This window comes from Electrophorus electricus, chromosome 1, assembly GCF_041902795.1.
Source record: "Electrophorus electricus isolate QZ-2024a chromosome 1, ASM4190279v1, whole genome shotgun sequence".
Lineage (NCBI taxonomy): Eukaryota > Metazoa > Chordata > Actinopteri > Gymnotiformes > Gymnotidae > Electrophorus > Electrophorus electricus.
Window position 1 is genome coordinate 5,820,324 of NC_137497.1, and position 16,799 is coordinate 5,837,122.

The 16,799-nt window shown below is 36.7% G+C and overlaps 2 protein-coding genes across 3 annotated transcripts; both read left to right on the top strand.

The window, feature by feature from the left end:
- Nucleotides 1-3,101: 3,101 nt before the first annotated feature.
- On the top strand, nt 3,102-5,359 carry LOC113591072 (uncharacterized). The gene is made up of 7 exons (XM_081709903.1): nt 3,102-3,152; nt 3,306-3,662; nt 3,796-3,834; nt 4,026-4,061; nt 4,244-4,357; nt 4,505-4,536; nt 4,856-5,359. The coding sequence occupies exons 1-7, from the start codon at nt 3,110-3,112 to the stop codon at nt 4,967-4,969; spliced, it is 735 nt and encodes a 244-aa protein (XP_081566029.1). The 5' UTR covers nt 3,102-3,109; the 3' UTR covers nt 4,970-5,359.
- An 8,426-nt stretch (nt 5,360-13,785) lies between these two features.
- On the top strand, nt 13,786-16,476 carry LOC118241417 (uncharacterized). Of its 2 annotated transcripts, XM_081709947.1 has the most exons (6): nt 13,786-13,834; nt 13,980-14,336; nt 14,417-14,452; nt 14,690-14,800; nt 14,999-15,030; nt 15,545-16,476. In XM_081709947.1, exons 1-6 carry the CDS (start codon nt 13,792-13,794, stop codon nt 15,599-15,601), a joined length of 636 nt encoding a protein of 211 aa, XP_081566073.1. In that variant the 5' UTR covers nt 13,786-13,791; the 3' UTR covers nt 15,602-16,476. The 2 variants fall into 2 exon arrangements, with proteins under 2 accessions (XP_081566073.1, XP_081566069.1); XM_081709943.1 differs by lacking the exon at nt 15,545-16,476 and having other exon boundaries at nt 14,999-15,147.
- Nucleotides 16,477-16,799: the final 323 nt, after the last annotated feature.

Sequence of the window (16,799 nt, forward strand, 5' to 3'; positions counted from 1 at the left end):
TGTTCTGAGTGCAGCACCAGGAACAAGTGAGAAAACCTGTAAAGCTGACTCAGTACCTGCCTGAACTTATATCCTGTTCTGAACTTTCATACCCACGTAGATCACATGGTGCTGGTTATTGGTTAGTACCTTGAATGCTGAAAGTTAAAGCAGGGGAAGAACATTGTCAGACAAATATTTTTCAATTTTTTTTTAACATATTTTAACATTAATTGAATTCATTTCCATGTCAGAGATGTTCACTGCATAATATTTTATTATGTTTGAAGTTTTTATTTATGTTCATGTTACAAACTCACACTGCTCCCTCTACCCACTGCTGGCACTGTTCTCCCACCTGTTATTCTTTATAGGGCTCATGGTTACATGTCTTGTTTTGTCTTGTCTTTGTGAGCACTCTCACTGGTTGTACTGGTTGTACTCTCTACCTTTTTATATACAGTCAGACTTTTTGACCTTTGCATTCTTTGAAGCTGCATTACATTTTTTGTTTCTTTCTGTTTGCTGATAGCTACCACCCTGGAGTGTAAATTAGCTCACGCAGTCGGCCACAGCACTGACCTGCCTCGTGCAGGATGTTGTAGGACAACTGAGTGAATGTGTCAAATGTGGCCTAACAGACACTCTCACTAGGCTAGCTTCACCCTTCACCTTCAATGCAAAGAGAGCACAGCCAGCTACAACGTCAGAGACCCCTGAACACATACAGATGTGGCATTGAAATTCAAATTCATATTCTACTAACATAACCCAGTTCTCCACTTGTTCAAATATATGCTTGAAGATTTGTGTGTGTTCTATTTTTGTAAAGGCTGTACATTTTCTGTGTTATGTTTAATTATAGTTCTCTGGTTTAATTTTTAGAGGGTGTAGTGGTGTAGTGCTTTACTGTGGTAGCCGAATTCTCAACACAATAAGAGACTTTAGGAATGGCAATTTATAGACTGCAGCAACGGTGTGGGTTCACTTGTAGTGGATCATAAACCCAAATATTACATTAATTTCCAATTTTTTAAATGTCTGTTTAACATCGCTTACTTTAGCTTAATTTAGCTCATCTTTTGTGTATCTTATGTCTAGAGCACTGTGCGATGGAAACAGTTCTGTGTGCATGTGTGTGCACATCTCTGCACTGACAGTTTGCTTTTGCATGAACACAAAGCCCTTTAACCACATCAAAGGTTTTGGACTGCTCACTTAAGAGCTATTTTCTATTCATACTGCACACCAAGGTCTGGGTGCTTTCCATCCTCAATGTGGACCCTGTCTTTGCGCTTTGCATTAGAACGTTGAGCACTGTTCTCAGTAGATACCCTTGTCACTCCAATGACTGGTTTATTGTTGACTGATTACAGAAGTTCACCTGAGGAACCAGAGAGAAGGTGGAGGGTTAATGTTGTTCCAGTGGTGATTGGACTACTTAGGGCTGTGACCCTTAAGATGGCGAGGTGGCTCTAACAAACCCTAGGAATTACAAAACTGATCTCAGTCCAAAGAGAGCACTCCTAGGAACATCTAAGGCTCCCAAAATTAGTTTCAGGGTGGGGACATGACACATGAAAATCTAAGAATACATCCAAGCCATTTACCCCAAGGATGAATAATTGTTTCAGACAGATGGAGGACACGGTCACCATAGAAGCAGAGAAGGTGTCATGACAGGATAAATTCCTCCATGGAATGTATCAGTGATAGAAGGTTGAGATGGCTGACATAAGATAATCCTACCAATGGCTGGAGAAGGCAGGACTGAACACAGAGACACAACCAAGCAGCGGGGATAATACAGGAGAACATCTTACAAGGAGCCACAGAGAATTGTGAAAAAAACTAAACCAATCTTTTGTGAGACCTACAGAGTCAGACAAATTGTAGTGAACTAAGCAGATATTGTGCCAAAAGATGAATACTAAAATGTTTATTTATTTATATATATATTGAGGTCAGCACTCTGTGCAGGCCAATCAAGTTCTTCCACACCAATTTCGCTCATCCATGTCTTTGTAGACCTTGCTTTGGGCACTGGTACGCAGTCATGTTGGAACAGGAAGAGGCCATCCCCAAACTGTTCCCACAAAGTTGGAAGCATAAAATTGTCCAAAATCTCTTGGTATGCTGAAGCATTAGCAGTTCCTTTCACTGGAACTAAGGGGCTGAGCCCAACTCCTGAAAAACAACCCCACACCATAATCCCCCCTCCACCAAACCTTCCACTTGGCACAGTACAGTCAGACAAGTACCATTCTCCTGGCAACCGTCAAACCCAGATTCATCCATGAGATTGGCAGAAAGAGATTGGCAGGAGATTGTCACTCCAGAGAACACGTCTTCACTGCTCTAGAATCCAGTGGCAGCGTGCTCTACACCACTGCATCCGATGCTTTGCATTGCGTTTGCTGATGTGATAGACCCTGCTGTCCTTTTTCGTGGCCTACTACTTCATGGCTGAGTTGCCGTCATTTCCAATCACTTCCACTTTGTTATAATACCACTGACAGTTGACTGTGAAATATTTAGTAGAGAGGAAATATCACGACTGGACTTATTGCAGAGCTGGCATTCTATCACGGTAGCACATTGAAATTCACTGAGTTCCTGAGAGTCACCCGTTCCTTCACAAATGTTTGTAGAAGCAATAATTCCAAAAGTAAGCTTTGGTGTGACTTAAGAGATAGACTTAAGACAAAGTCATAGTGAATTAAACACATAAACAATAGATAACTACCAGAAAAACAGCAGTGGTGGTAAGTATGATAGTCCAAAATGGTAGTAATATTATAAATGAAGGAAGATGATACATTGGAGAAATACTAGAGTCAGAAAGAAAAAAAATATATAGAATGTGGAAAGTTAAAACCAAGGTTGTCCAAGTCTTGACAGGAGCACTTGGGGACATTGATTAATGATGACATTTATTTATTTTTGTCTTTATTATCTATTGTCAATGTCTATTATGATCTGTTTATTTATTTGTTATTAATTACATATTTTATATTTACACAAAAATGATGATTCATTTTCATGTATTGTATAAGCCACACCTCCTACAATATAAAGCACAGTTTTATTCACGTCACATTTCCTTTTCGTGTCTACTCTGATAACAGTGATGGCTTGTATTTCAGTTCTGATTCTCTTTTTTCATGGCATGGGTAAGTAATATTAATTTCATTTACATTAAATAGAGAGAACCAACTTTATTGTTTTGAAGAAGTCATAAAGATTATACTTATTCAATGTTTTTATACTGCCCCCCTCAGACAGTTCATGTTTTTTTTCTATTTTTGTTGATTTATGGGTTACAGATTTGATTGCATTGACTCTGGACTCTCCAGACACTTTAATATTGGTGGCAGAACCTGGTGATGATGTCACCATTTGGTACCAGCATAACCTGATGAAAGCAGCTTTCATATATTGGTTTAAGCACACAAATCATTCTGTTCCACATCATGCTGCGTGCCAGTTGTATTTAAAATATTCTCCATCAGGACCCTGTTCTCTTGTTAATCAAAGTAAACATATTGTGATGACTGTAAACTCCCAGAACACCTCTCTGACAATAACTGGAGTGAATTACACTGATTCAGGAGTGTATTACTGTGGCATTCCGCAAAGCACTCACATTTCCTTCAGCAACGCTACATATTTACATGTGATAGGTAACATTTTGTGATGACTCTCATTACATTACTCATTAACAAATATTTATGTTGTTTTAAAGATGTTTCTGTATTATGATGTCCTTTATTGAATCATGTGACTGTCTTAGTCAATAAAACAATTTTGTTTCAGAGCGAAATGAAACACATTTCAAAAGAAAATTTAAAGAAGGTTTGTTATATCTTGTTATATTCTTTAGCTGATCAGGTAACTTTCTGTGCAAAAGAATCACATTACAATATTTATATGACATATTTGATAATCAATAGTAATGCACTATAGAGAAGTAAAATTATGGTTAATATTAAATTCATGAAATTTAATAAATCATTAAACTGTTTTTTGTTGTTGTTGCTTTCTAGAGAAAAGTGAAACACCATCCAAGACCAGTTCTGTAGGTTTGTGATCTCATATACATTCATAATCATATATTCAATGATCCTCTCTTAATTTCGGTGTTTATATTCTGCTGTTTAAAATTTGATTGTAAATAATTAACTGAAAGACGTAGATGAAATTCAGTGCAAATTCAAATGTACAGATATAAAAAATAACTCCTTTCTTTAAATCTCTTCTCAAGCTCACTGCTTTTCCAAAGTCTACTTCATGCTGACAGTGGTGTTCGGTGGTGTGATTGTGATTCTCATCAGTGTTCTTCTAGTCATGTTGAAGAGGAGAAAACAACACCAAGACGGTACAGCTGATACTGCTGTTTAAAACTGATCCATTAAGATTTTATGCATGTTCAAAAATACAACTCAGAACAAAAACTAAAAAACTATGTTATATTGTTAATGTTATATTAATAATAGAGCTAAGTTCTTTTGACTGATTCTTACAGAAACTGACGATAAAGTACAACAAAAGAAAGAGGTAATTATGAAAATACATGATATTTGAAACCCACATATATATGGAAAGAAAGAAAAAGAAAGAACACATTTATTTAGGAGAAGATTTATTTAACATGTTCTTAAATTTCTCCAAAAGCAGTCTAACTAATTGTGATCAAATTAGAAAGGTTTTGGAACAGTAGCACTTTTACAAATAAGGAATTATAAAATATATAAAGAATCAGATTTAATTTCATGACTATAATAATACAGTGAATTTGGATATTAGTATTGATTAAAGGAATACACCATTGATAAAAGAATTTATCATCAGTTGTAGTTTTTTTGTACTATTGCAGGAGCAAGATTCTAAATATGCTGCTCTACAGTTTTCTGAAAAGAAAATCAAGAAATCAGGGAGACATACTGAAGTGGTGGACACTGAGGTTGTGTATTCTTCAGTAAGACACTAGCAGTGTACTGTGATAGAACAAAGTTATACATCATTCCTTCATTGTTTGGAACAGCTTTACATAGTTAATTATTTTAACCAACAACAGCCATAAGAGGCTGTGATCTCTGCCATATTTTTCATATCTGTACTCTCTAGTTTTGACAAACACAACCAGAGAAAAGTGTCTGTGTCCTCGAACACAAAAGCATCAGTTACTATTTGAAGATCTGTAATTGCATTTGAGCAGTTAATGTGATGTACCACAAACTGGATTAATTTGGGAGGTTGATGTGACCAGTGCAAGAATGGAGAGTATGTTACTTATATTCATGGTAATTTGCTGTTCATAGTGTAAAGAAAAAAAAAAAAAAAAAGAAAATTATTATTTTTTTTTACAGCATGTGTTCACTCTATAACTAAATAAAATGCTTAAAGCAGAGGGGTAAATGATACATATTAAAAATGTGTGTGTGTGTGTGTGTGTGTGTGTGTGTGTGTGTGTGTGTGTGTGTGTGTGTGTGTGTGTTTACACGGATGTTTTTACGTGCTAAATTACTAAAACATGATGTTGTGATGATGACTGATACACATATAAATGTGTTCCAAACAGAAAAGGCCCAGTTTGATTTGTTGTGGTGTAAATTTCATGAAATAAGTATTAAATCATATGAAAAGGCTTTATATTATGTGAAAACAACATGAGTTACTTCATATCTACTGACTCATCGCACTTGCTGAAGTGTTAGAGGTTAGATCTGATTTCTCTGTTCAAAGTAACAGAAAATTTTGAAACCAAGCTACCGTAAGTTAATTTCTATTCACAATGTAAATAATCGGGAATTTTATCATAAATCTATGATTATTCAAAAAAATACATTTGTCACCTTTGGAAAAAAAAAAAATTCAAAATTGAATGTTACTTGAAACATGTAGTGACTTAACTTCTAAACATGTCCTAACATTAATAAAATTAACTTTAAAAAATTGCATTGCTCAGTATATCTGGTGGAGGAGACAGTAGTGATTGTTCTAAAAGTGATTGTTCTAAAGCCCTTTTGTTGCTGTTTGAGGCAGAATAAATACAGACGTAATCAAACAGACAAATGGAAGGCTTGGTCTTCTACAAAAAAGAGGAACAACAAGAATTATCAGGTGATTTTTTTACTAAGTGATCTTCATATTTCATTTTTCATATCAACATATTCCAGTCCATTACTTTTGATGTAACATCATATTTGAAACAAAGAGTGTTGGCAACATGTGTGTGTCTGGCTTCAGTACATCATGGTCTTTGTGGTCTCCTATGAGACTATGACCTCCAGCCATTTTCACACACTGCTTGCTGCATGACAAACACCCAAACACCAATTTTCCTACTTACACTCTTCACTTCTCTTTCCATAATCACATATGTAAACTTTACAGGTTTACTGTTTAATACAGATTTACTGAGAGAGCCATTTTCTGCAGATATTGTAATACATTTGTTGTAAATTATATTTACTGATTTCTTTGTTTTGCACATTAATTTATTGCATTACATTCTGCTATTAATGAAACGAGAATGCCACAGAAATCATTAATCAGTGTTACATATACAGGAATGACATTTGCTATCATTCTCTCTCATGAATATGTAGGTCTAGAGTCACTGGTTTAGTTCCATTATGAACATTATGAGAATTTATTCAGATAAAAAGTGAAACAATAAATGTATTAAATGTATCTAAATAAAAATGAAAGAATGGATGTGCAAGTAATTGTCACTTTCATTTTCAAAACATTTATGTGTAACGTGTGTGGCCCAAGTGGAACAACGAGTGGGAGGCGAGCGGTCCATGACATTATGTAAATTATGTACACTACTAACTCTCATTATAACTTCCTTTCTTACCCCTGCACTGATCTGTGTATAAACCAGGTTGGTGGTTAATATTCAAATGTGGCCTCTGGCAACATTTCTTCAGCTTGCGACTGAACTAAGAACAGAATGGAAGCTCTCACATCTCTGTGGTTAAAATACACCAGAGCTCATTTTGCACAACTGAAAAAAAGACAAAAACAAGTGTGTAAATGACACAGTGTGACCTCTGCCAACATTTTCTCAGCATGCAGCTGAAGAACAGAAGGGAAGCTTTCATATCTCTGTGGTCAACAAACTTCAGCATGCATCTCACACTACTGAAAGAAAATGTCATATACAAGTATATAAATAACACAGTGTATAGATCTGAAAGATTTGACAGGCATTTCAGGTTTTAGCAGATGTAAAGGCAGAAAACAGAGACCAACTATGTCAGGCCTTTTATAAGCTTTTGTAACTGACAAAATATATTAGACAAACAGAAGTGTACAATTTTTGAAAGAAAAATTGTGTTTAAATGATAGTGTGTTTATAACTGAAAGGTTGGACAGACATGTCAGGTTTGACATGCTGGACAGACATGTCAGCTTATGAATAGGTAGACAACAGATGAACCATCACAGGCCTTTTCCCCTTTAAAAACAGGGAAACTGGCACTATATTTGTTAACAAATCACAGTTTACTGTCTACCACAGAAACTGAATTTTAGCTAATGCTCTCTGAATGCATTTACACAGCTACAAGGCACACAGTACAATGTAACAAACATAAAAGATAATGTCTCACAATGAACTAGTAACTGCTTTCACTTCCCTGCTGTGTGTACAAACAAGTTTAGTAGCAAAAAATCATTATATTTGAAAATATTTTACAGGTTTTAACATCAGCCTTAAAATGTCACATTTGTTGGTGAAATATAACAACATATGTGTTACAAAAACACATTTTGTATGTATATGTGGATTTTGTTTTCTTTGCGAGGATCTGAATGTTTTTAGACTCATAAGCGTTTTGTTTTATTAGCAGGAAATGTTACCTTCAACAGAAGTAATGCAGAAATAAACAAATGCTGCTTTGTCACGTCATCTAGTGGAAAGCCTGTGCCACAACACCTGATTCAGCACCTCAGCTTTGTATTAAGTCCTTCTGAGCTGAATGAGGTGTGTTAGTAAGCACTAGGGAGAGGACCAGCAGAGGGCCACCAGAGGGATAAATGATGTGAATTTCCATTTTTGTCCTCCTGCCTACTTAAGAGCAGTTCAAACACTCCTGGTTGCTTGTTCTTTTTCCAGCTGACTGGCAGGTATTTCAGGTATAGATGTTATTTTTCAGGCCAAAAGTGTGGACTATATCCAGTATAGCTATAACATTGCAGCAACATAATGCCTAAGGGTGAGGATGGATAGAGTCCTGGAGCTGAACAGTTCAACTCCTTTCATTCACATGAAGAGAATACTGAAGCTACCAATATGAAAATAAATACACAACCACCTTGCGAGGTTTTTTTTATCCATCTGAGGGGCACTTCAGTACCTTGTATAACCAGTCAGATTTAAAATTTTCAGGACAAAACAGTGAAATAAATCCAAAATATCCAGAACTGTAAAATGACACAATGCGTCTGACAGTGAGGATGGATGGAGCCTGAGACCAGGGTGAATGTTTTTCTTGATGATGCATTACCACTGCATGACTAGGAAGAGGTACTTACAAAAATGTGACATTCACACTTTACCCATGAAACCAATTAATGAAAGAAAACTGTCAGTTTGAATCACTAAATCTATTTATGTTAGTGTGTCTTTCATTTTTCATTCATTTTTAATTTGCATATATCATTTTAGTATGAACCTTCACAGAAGACTCCAGCAAATAATGATTATTCATAGCAGTGAGGAGGACTGGGGCTTCAGAGCCATTTGTAAAGAGCTGGTAGCTATAGCAACCGAAGTTACTTCTGCAACAGTAACATCTCTGACACTAACAGAACTCTTCAAATAAATCATCCCTGGAAGTGATCCATGTTGCTTCCTGTTTGGAGAATGTGGCTGGTCTTCCCAGAGCTGGAGATGGAAGTGAAACACCTCATAGGGCCATAAGGCTCCTGGGACTTCGATGATCCACACAGAAACCTGGGACCAGCTCAGTGGCTCAGTGTCAGAGTTCCATGACTGATGGAGTTTAAGACCTCCAGAGCCACAGAGGAAGGCCGAGGTCTCGTCCACCAATGTACTATGATGCTGGCCATGACTTCTGTAAGGGAAGTTTCTTGATATCACTTTAAAGACTGTCCCCACTTAATCATAGATAGACATCAAACTGGGAAGGCCTGCCCAGGAAAACACAACAGTCAGTGTGGAATAAACTTCATTTACTGAATGATTACAGAGCATCCAGACAGAATGGAATACTTCTCCTGGTGCAGTCTGACATTTGTTAAATTGTAATGCTCACAACTGAGTATAATGCACTGTAGTTTAATATGCTTGTATGCTGCTAGATTAGGATTTAGGCCAGATTGAATGCCTTTATTTGGTTATAAATATATATACTGTATTTGTACATGTGTACTGTACAATGTTATGTTTCTCTTTGCATATCTTAGCTTCTTTGAGCTGGTGTCAGAGAACATGCCTGCCATTGTACAGCACACCTGGAGCTGAGAGGGTTAAAATATTTGCTCAAGAGCCCAACAGTGGCAGCATGGCAGAGCTGAGATTCAAACCCACAACCTTGCGATTGGCGGTCCAAAATCATATCCACCACAGTATCACTGACCTAACAAAATACTATGATGATATAATGTGATGTGCGCTGATATGGTCTATAAACACACAAGAAAAATAATAGTAAACTACTACATTCTAAATATACTCTTAATAAGCTACTGCATTTAGTACAAACTAACTAGCTCAGTGGATTACAGCAGCATGAACATGTAAAGTAAACTGAAACTTAGAGAGAGCATGACTAACCCATCCTTCCCACCCAATGAAAGCACAGTCAGTCATGATCTTGGGGACTCCTGGCTATGTTCCAGTGATAGAACCCAGATCACCACATGTTAAATAGCTGGTGGATGGATGCTGTAGCATGGATTTACATGTTTGTGTATTGCTGTCTGGCTTAGTGTTTGGAGATGCTTACAGTAGTTTGGGGGTTACTATGGTAATCAAAGTGGCAGAATTCTGTGTAAAGTAAGGCTGATTAAATGATGTACAACTTGTGAATCCATGTTTATGGACTGTATTGAGAGAATATGTGTGATGGCCCGAGTGCCGCAGGGTGCGGAACAGGACGCACAGACTCCCTTGACTATGTGCAACATTTAATGACATTAAACATATAGGACAATAGTGGCACTCACACATAACATTAACAGTAAACATAAACACCAACGCTAATGATAAAGACTGTAACATTGACATAGATTATACAAATAATAATAATGGCTACACAAGCATGAATACTAACATACTACTCAGACTCTAACAAACAATGACCAACACTAAGGCACGCACTGACAGGCGTTTAGATAGACTAACAAACACTCAATGTTAAACCCTGTGCAGGTGCGTGCCATCACGGGGGTGTGGCTACAAACAAGAGTGAACCCCCCCCCCCCCCCCCGCACACAGCAGGCCGTACCACGTGACTCGTGGGTGGGGGGTGCGTCCCGTTACAATATGCATTCATCTGTAATGCTTTTGTATTGGATCAGAATCCCAAATATTCAATTTATTAATTACCATGTTAATATCAAACAGAACTGCAATTTAGCTGTGGTCTTTTATGTATTTTTGTCCACGGCACTGTGTGATGGAAACAGATCTGTAGGCATGTGTGCATGTCTGTCTGTGCATGTCTTTGCATGAACAGCAAACAAACAAACACTTTTAACCACATCAAAGGCTGTGGCTGTGTACATAGCAGTCATTCTAGCCATTCTGCTCTTTTACACACTGTGGTCTAAATATTTTCCAACCTCAACATGGACCCCCAGTTTATTCCTCACACTTTGCATCAAAACCACTCAATTTTTGTTCTCACTAGATACTCCTTTCACTTCCACAAGCAAATGTTTACTGATCACAAAGTTCACTTGAGGAGATCTGTTAAAACAGGCCTACACAACACCTTCAGAGTGTATGCTGGTAAAATAAGGCCTGTTTATACATATAGAAAAATGTTTTATCTCAGGTGACAGAATGGTCCTTTGTTGGAACACTAAAGCCACATTAAAATTACAAGGAGGCACAAATCTGATTTGTGTTTCCTTAATTGTGCATATATACATATGATTACTGTCAGGGCATGTAGAGGAAAAACTCTTTCCTGATCACTTTTCCTCTTTTAATTATCAGCCAACCACACTTCTCTAGTCCAAATGACTTTCCAGTGTCCTTTCTGTAAATCAGGAGGAATAACGATTCAGTATATGTCCCTTTCCATAGTGAAGTGAACCTTGGTGTTATTCATGTACTGGAGGTGGCTGATTGTAGCTCTACTCCTGAATCTGTGTCCATATCCAGTCTTACTGGTGATCTTGTTAAGTGAAATTCAGGCCTATGCAGAACAGCAGTGGGGACAGTGCATATATCACACTTTATGATGTATCTCCTTGGTATACACCACACTTTATGATGCATCTCCTTGGTATACACCACACTTGATGGTGCATCTCCATGGTATATACCACACTATATGGTCACCTGGGCACTTGTTTGTTTCTGATGTTTTCCCACAGTGTTCAGCTGATTTCTGGATTTGGTCTCTATGGTCTCATTGACTCTAGAATGACAGGGATTCGAGTTTCCATGCATGTGGCATTGAAACTGACAGTGGTGAAAGGTGCACTTGGTGCTCTAACATTAAAAAAAAAAAGTTATGAGAGGCTGCAAATAACTTACTTCAATCCTTAATATGGGTACTGTAGGCATATTGTAGTCGACAAAGAGTTATTGTATTAACCAATCAGAATCAAGCTGCTTGGTCTTATATTGATGTAGTATTAGTACTAGCACAGTAGTATTGTATTAGCACAGTAGTATTGGAGACTCATTACAGGCTGCAGCACTGAACCGATTAGAGTAGTTGGGGTGCTGGAACTAAATGGTCTGAAACCTTCACTAAAGAGCTCTAATGGAAACCCCTTTGTCTTGTGAATGTCCCACCCACTCCAGCATCACACACCCCTGAGCTGTGATGAGAGTGAGGTGAGAAAGCTACTAACCACAGCAAAAACCTGAGCTTGGTTAGAGAACTAAATTTAGCAAGACCACTATGGCAACATAGAAACAAACAAACAGACCAGGACATCATCATCAACATATGTGTTATGTGGAACATGCCTTTGTTGGACAAACCTGGGAGATGCTGGTGGCGTTAAATGGCCATTTAACATCACAAAACAACTGCAGGCAGTTTCAGCGCACAACACCCCATAATCCTGCCTGTGGGGGTATAACAGCTCACATTGACACACACAACACCCCACACTCCTGCCTTTCTGGGGTATAACAGCTCACATTTATACACACAACATCCCACAGTCCTGCCTGTATGGGGGTATAACAGCTAACACTGATACACATGACACCTCACAACCCTGCCTGTGGGGGTATAACAGCTCACACTGATACACACAGCACCCCACACTCCTGCCTGTATGGGGTATAACAGCTCACATTGATACACACAACACCCCACACTCCAGCTCCCTGAAACACCTTATTCCTGTAATACAAGAAACCTCATAAAACTGAGTACAAGGACTCCACTGCTATCAGCACACAGTATCAAATAATGCTACAGCAAATGTTAGACAAAAAATGTCTACAGACCACCCTATTTCAGTGAAAATAACAGGTCAGTCACTTACAGTGAGAGACTTTGGCACATTTGTAATGTGCAGAGCCCAAATACCAAGCCCAGTGAATTAAGTTAATATTGTGTATTTATCTTTATCTAAACTGAAGGACACATGTTAATGTGAACACACACTTTAACATTCCACTACATTTCAACTCATTCACTTGTCCATGTTAGAAATGTGTTTCCTGTTTGGTGTCTGGATCAAAGCAGTTTATTATCTATATTTTTAATTTCCCTCTGGGATTAATAAAGTTATCTTATCTATCTATCTATCTATCTATCTATCTATCTATCTATCTATCTATCTATCTATCTATCTATCTATCTATCTATCTATCTATCTATCTTTATTGATATGAGTATTGGTATGATATCAGTAAATACTAAAAGATTTTGTACTCGTACTCACACCTGGACTGAGAAGAATGGCATTCATGCACCACTAGACATGACCATACAGACTAACTGTGAACATGCTTCACTGGCTCATCAACTCCTTTTCATTCCTCTGACTGATCCCCACATCCCATTAATACCATTGTGAGTGATCCCCTCATCCCATTACTATCACTGTGATTGATCCTCTGACTCTGAAATTATCACTGACAATACAAATACAATAATCTTATGCAGGGTTCTAGGCTGTAAGTCAGTTCTACACATCAAAGAATGTTTTGCATTCATGTTACAAATGTTTTGTATGTTTTGTTGCATTTGAGCGGTGTACCAATCCCATGGGACTTTTAGATTCAACCTGTACTTGTATTAAAGGTCATGAAGACAAGCTCTAGTAGTGTTTGTCTTTACCACATCTATAATGATGCTGGCTGACAGCAGTGACACTGAAGACCTGTGACCACATGACACAATATGGCAAGGGACTTTATTTACAGGAACGTACGTAATACTGTATGAATGTATGACGTTATCCCTTTTTTGTGTATTATCTATTTATTTATGTGTTGCAAAATACATATATTATTTTCCACTGAAATTATTGCAGTTTATGAATTTTTATTTAATGCATAAGCCACACCTCCAACTATATAATGCAGAGTTTGATATGACAAGTCACATTTCCTCTTCATGTCTGACAGCAGGGATGGTTTGTATATTACTTCTGTTTCTCCTGTTCCATGGCGTTGGTAAGTAATACTAATCTCATTTACATTATAAAACAGAGAGAGTAAAACATTGTTTTGAAGAAGTCATCAAGATAAAGATGATTTTTCAGGTGTTCATGGTTATCCTCAAACAGGTTGTGTTTATTTTTCATTTTTTGAATTGCAGATTTGCTCCCAGTGACTCTGGGCTCTCCAGTCACTCTAGTATTGGTGGCAGAACCTGGTGATGATGTCACCATTTGGTACCAGAGTGAACAAACAACATCAACTTATGTATACGGGTTTAAGCACACAGATAGTTCTGTGCCAGTTTACATTTCTTGCCAATATTACAAAATATTTTCTCCAAGCAGCCTCTGCTATTTTGTCAATCAAAGTAAACGAATTGTGATGACTGTAAACTCCCAGAACATCTCTCTGACAATAAAAGCAGTTAATCACACTGATTCAGGACTTTATTACTGTGGCACTCAGCCGAGAGACTTCATTTCCTTCAGCAATGCAACATATTTACAAGTGACAGGTAACTTTCTGTGCAGTCACATTACATTACTCATTAACAAATATTTATATAGCATGATTGATTTAAACAATGTTTTTCAGAGCGAAATGAAACACTTTTCAACAGCAGTTCTGAAGGTTTGTATTCTCATTTTCTTCTGCTGATCATTTTCTGTTTTTTGTTTAAGTAATTGGATATGGACCATGCTCTCTTCATTTTGCTGTTTGCATTCTGGTTTTTAAAACATAAATATGAATCAGCTGCAAGAATGAGATCAACCACATCGGGCTGTCACATATACAGATTTCAAAAGAACTCTTTACTCTTAACATTCTAAATGAATAATTCTTAACATTTTTTTTAATCTTCTTCAGCTCACTGCTCTTCAGATGTAGTCATGCTGACGGTGGTGTTCAGTGCTGTGATTGTGATTCTCATCGGTGTTCTTCTAGTCTTGCTGAAGAGGATAAAACAGCACAGAGACGGTACTGCTGATACTGCTGTTTAAAGATCATCCATTAACCTCTTCTGTATATATATGACACCCACACACACACACACACACTTCATATTTATGCTCATATCATGTTGTTCTATCATATATGATATCATGTATATAATATTTACACTCAGTTCTACATCCACAGCTAAATTCCTTTGACTATTTTGTTTGTTTTCTACAGTAACTGGCTCTAAAGTTAAACAACACAAAGAGGTAATTCTGAACATACATGGAAAATGCATGAAATCCACACAAATTTACAATAGAGTTGATGAAATATGGCTTTGTGTTAACTCGGTAAAATGTAAACTCTAGGAAAATACCAGTGTGCTTTAGTTTACAATTACCATGAAGGAATTATATAGGATTACATAGATCAAATAGACAAACAAGATTAAATTCTACTCAAGTAAATATTCAAAACAAATAAATACATAACAAGAAGCATTGTAGCATATTGTGGGTCAGAATAGAAAGTGTCTCCACTGTTTATAAACTAAAAGATCTTCAGCCACTGGATTATTTTACATTTGAAAGGGAAAGATTTTGGTGTGCTATTCTTAAATTTGCAGAAATAGCTACACAATTAAACAGTTAAGGAAATAATATAATATAACATAATATATAATTATTTTCAATTTTAAAAACATTACACAGTGTTAATTAATTCCTCTGTGACTTGTTTTAATGTGACTAATATTTTTTATTACATCTTGACTTTTAACAGGAGCAGGATCCTAACTCAGTGAACTGCGTAGTACTGTACAGTTCTCTGATAGGGTAGTGGGATATGGTGAAATGGTGGATCCTCAGGTTGTGTATTCTACAGTAAGACCCTAACAGTGTATTGGAGCAGAACAAGGTTATACACTGTTCCTACACTGTTTGGAGCAGCTTTATATACATTATTAACACAGTAGTTCATGAATAGTAATCACACATCATGTAGCTTTACTTTGTACATATAGTAAACAGTGTAGTTTTGCATGTAGTAAACAGTGTCAGTGTCATCAAATGCAAAAACATTAGAGGCTGTTTTGAAGATCTTTAAACACTGTTGTAACTGAGCACTGAGTGTGATGTGTCACAAACTGGATTAACCCAGGGGGATTTGATGTGACCAATGCAAGGGTGGAAAGTGAGTTATTATATTCACACTGATTCACATTTCATACCTGTAGTTTACTGATCTAGAATTTATTTTTTTGCATGTATTTTGGGCCAGCTTGTGTTCAGTCTGTAAACAAAACCCTTTAAACAGAGGGGTGTTCAGATTATCCACAGACCCAGTTGTCATACCAAAAGGTTAATTTATTGTTATTGGTAAACACTTCAGCAATGGAGCTAAAGACTTAAAATCTGCACATCCTTTTGTATTTTTAAAATGGACTATTTAGTCCTTTAAATATGAGTAGATGCTTATTTGTTAATTTTTATGGTTTGGTTTTATTTGTATTTGTCTGTGTTTGTGTAGAAAAGCATTTTGTTACAAAACAAGGAAGTACAAGAAAAGTACAAATGTATACGGTGTCTCACAAATGTGGGTACACCGACATTACAATGTAAATACACTTTCTTTTATGTGTATCTGTTTTAGCTATATTATTGACTTGATTTGTGTGTTGGCTCATATGTATAAAATGTGTTCCAAAGAGAAAATGCTTTGTCTTGTTTTGATTTGATGTTTGAAAAGATGAAATATGTGACTGGATTCTTTACTCCATTTTTATTAAAGTGTATTCTCTGTGCTCTGTTTTTGCTACAATGTTCTGTTGTAATAAATCACATGAAAGGTCTTTACATCATGTGAAAATATCAAGTTCTCTAGGACTTAAGTATGATCATATATGTGGATGAATTATTGATAATTTCAATAACCACATTAAAAGAAAGTGAACAAACCAAGCTCTGATAACCTGTAATCACACTGCAATGACAATGGGATTTTGCATTTAATTCGTTGCCTCTGTTAAAATGATATT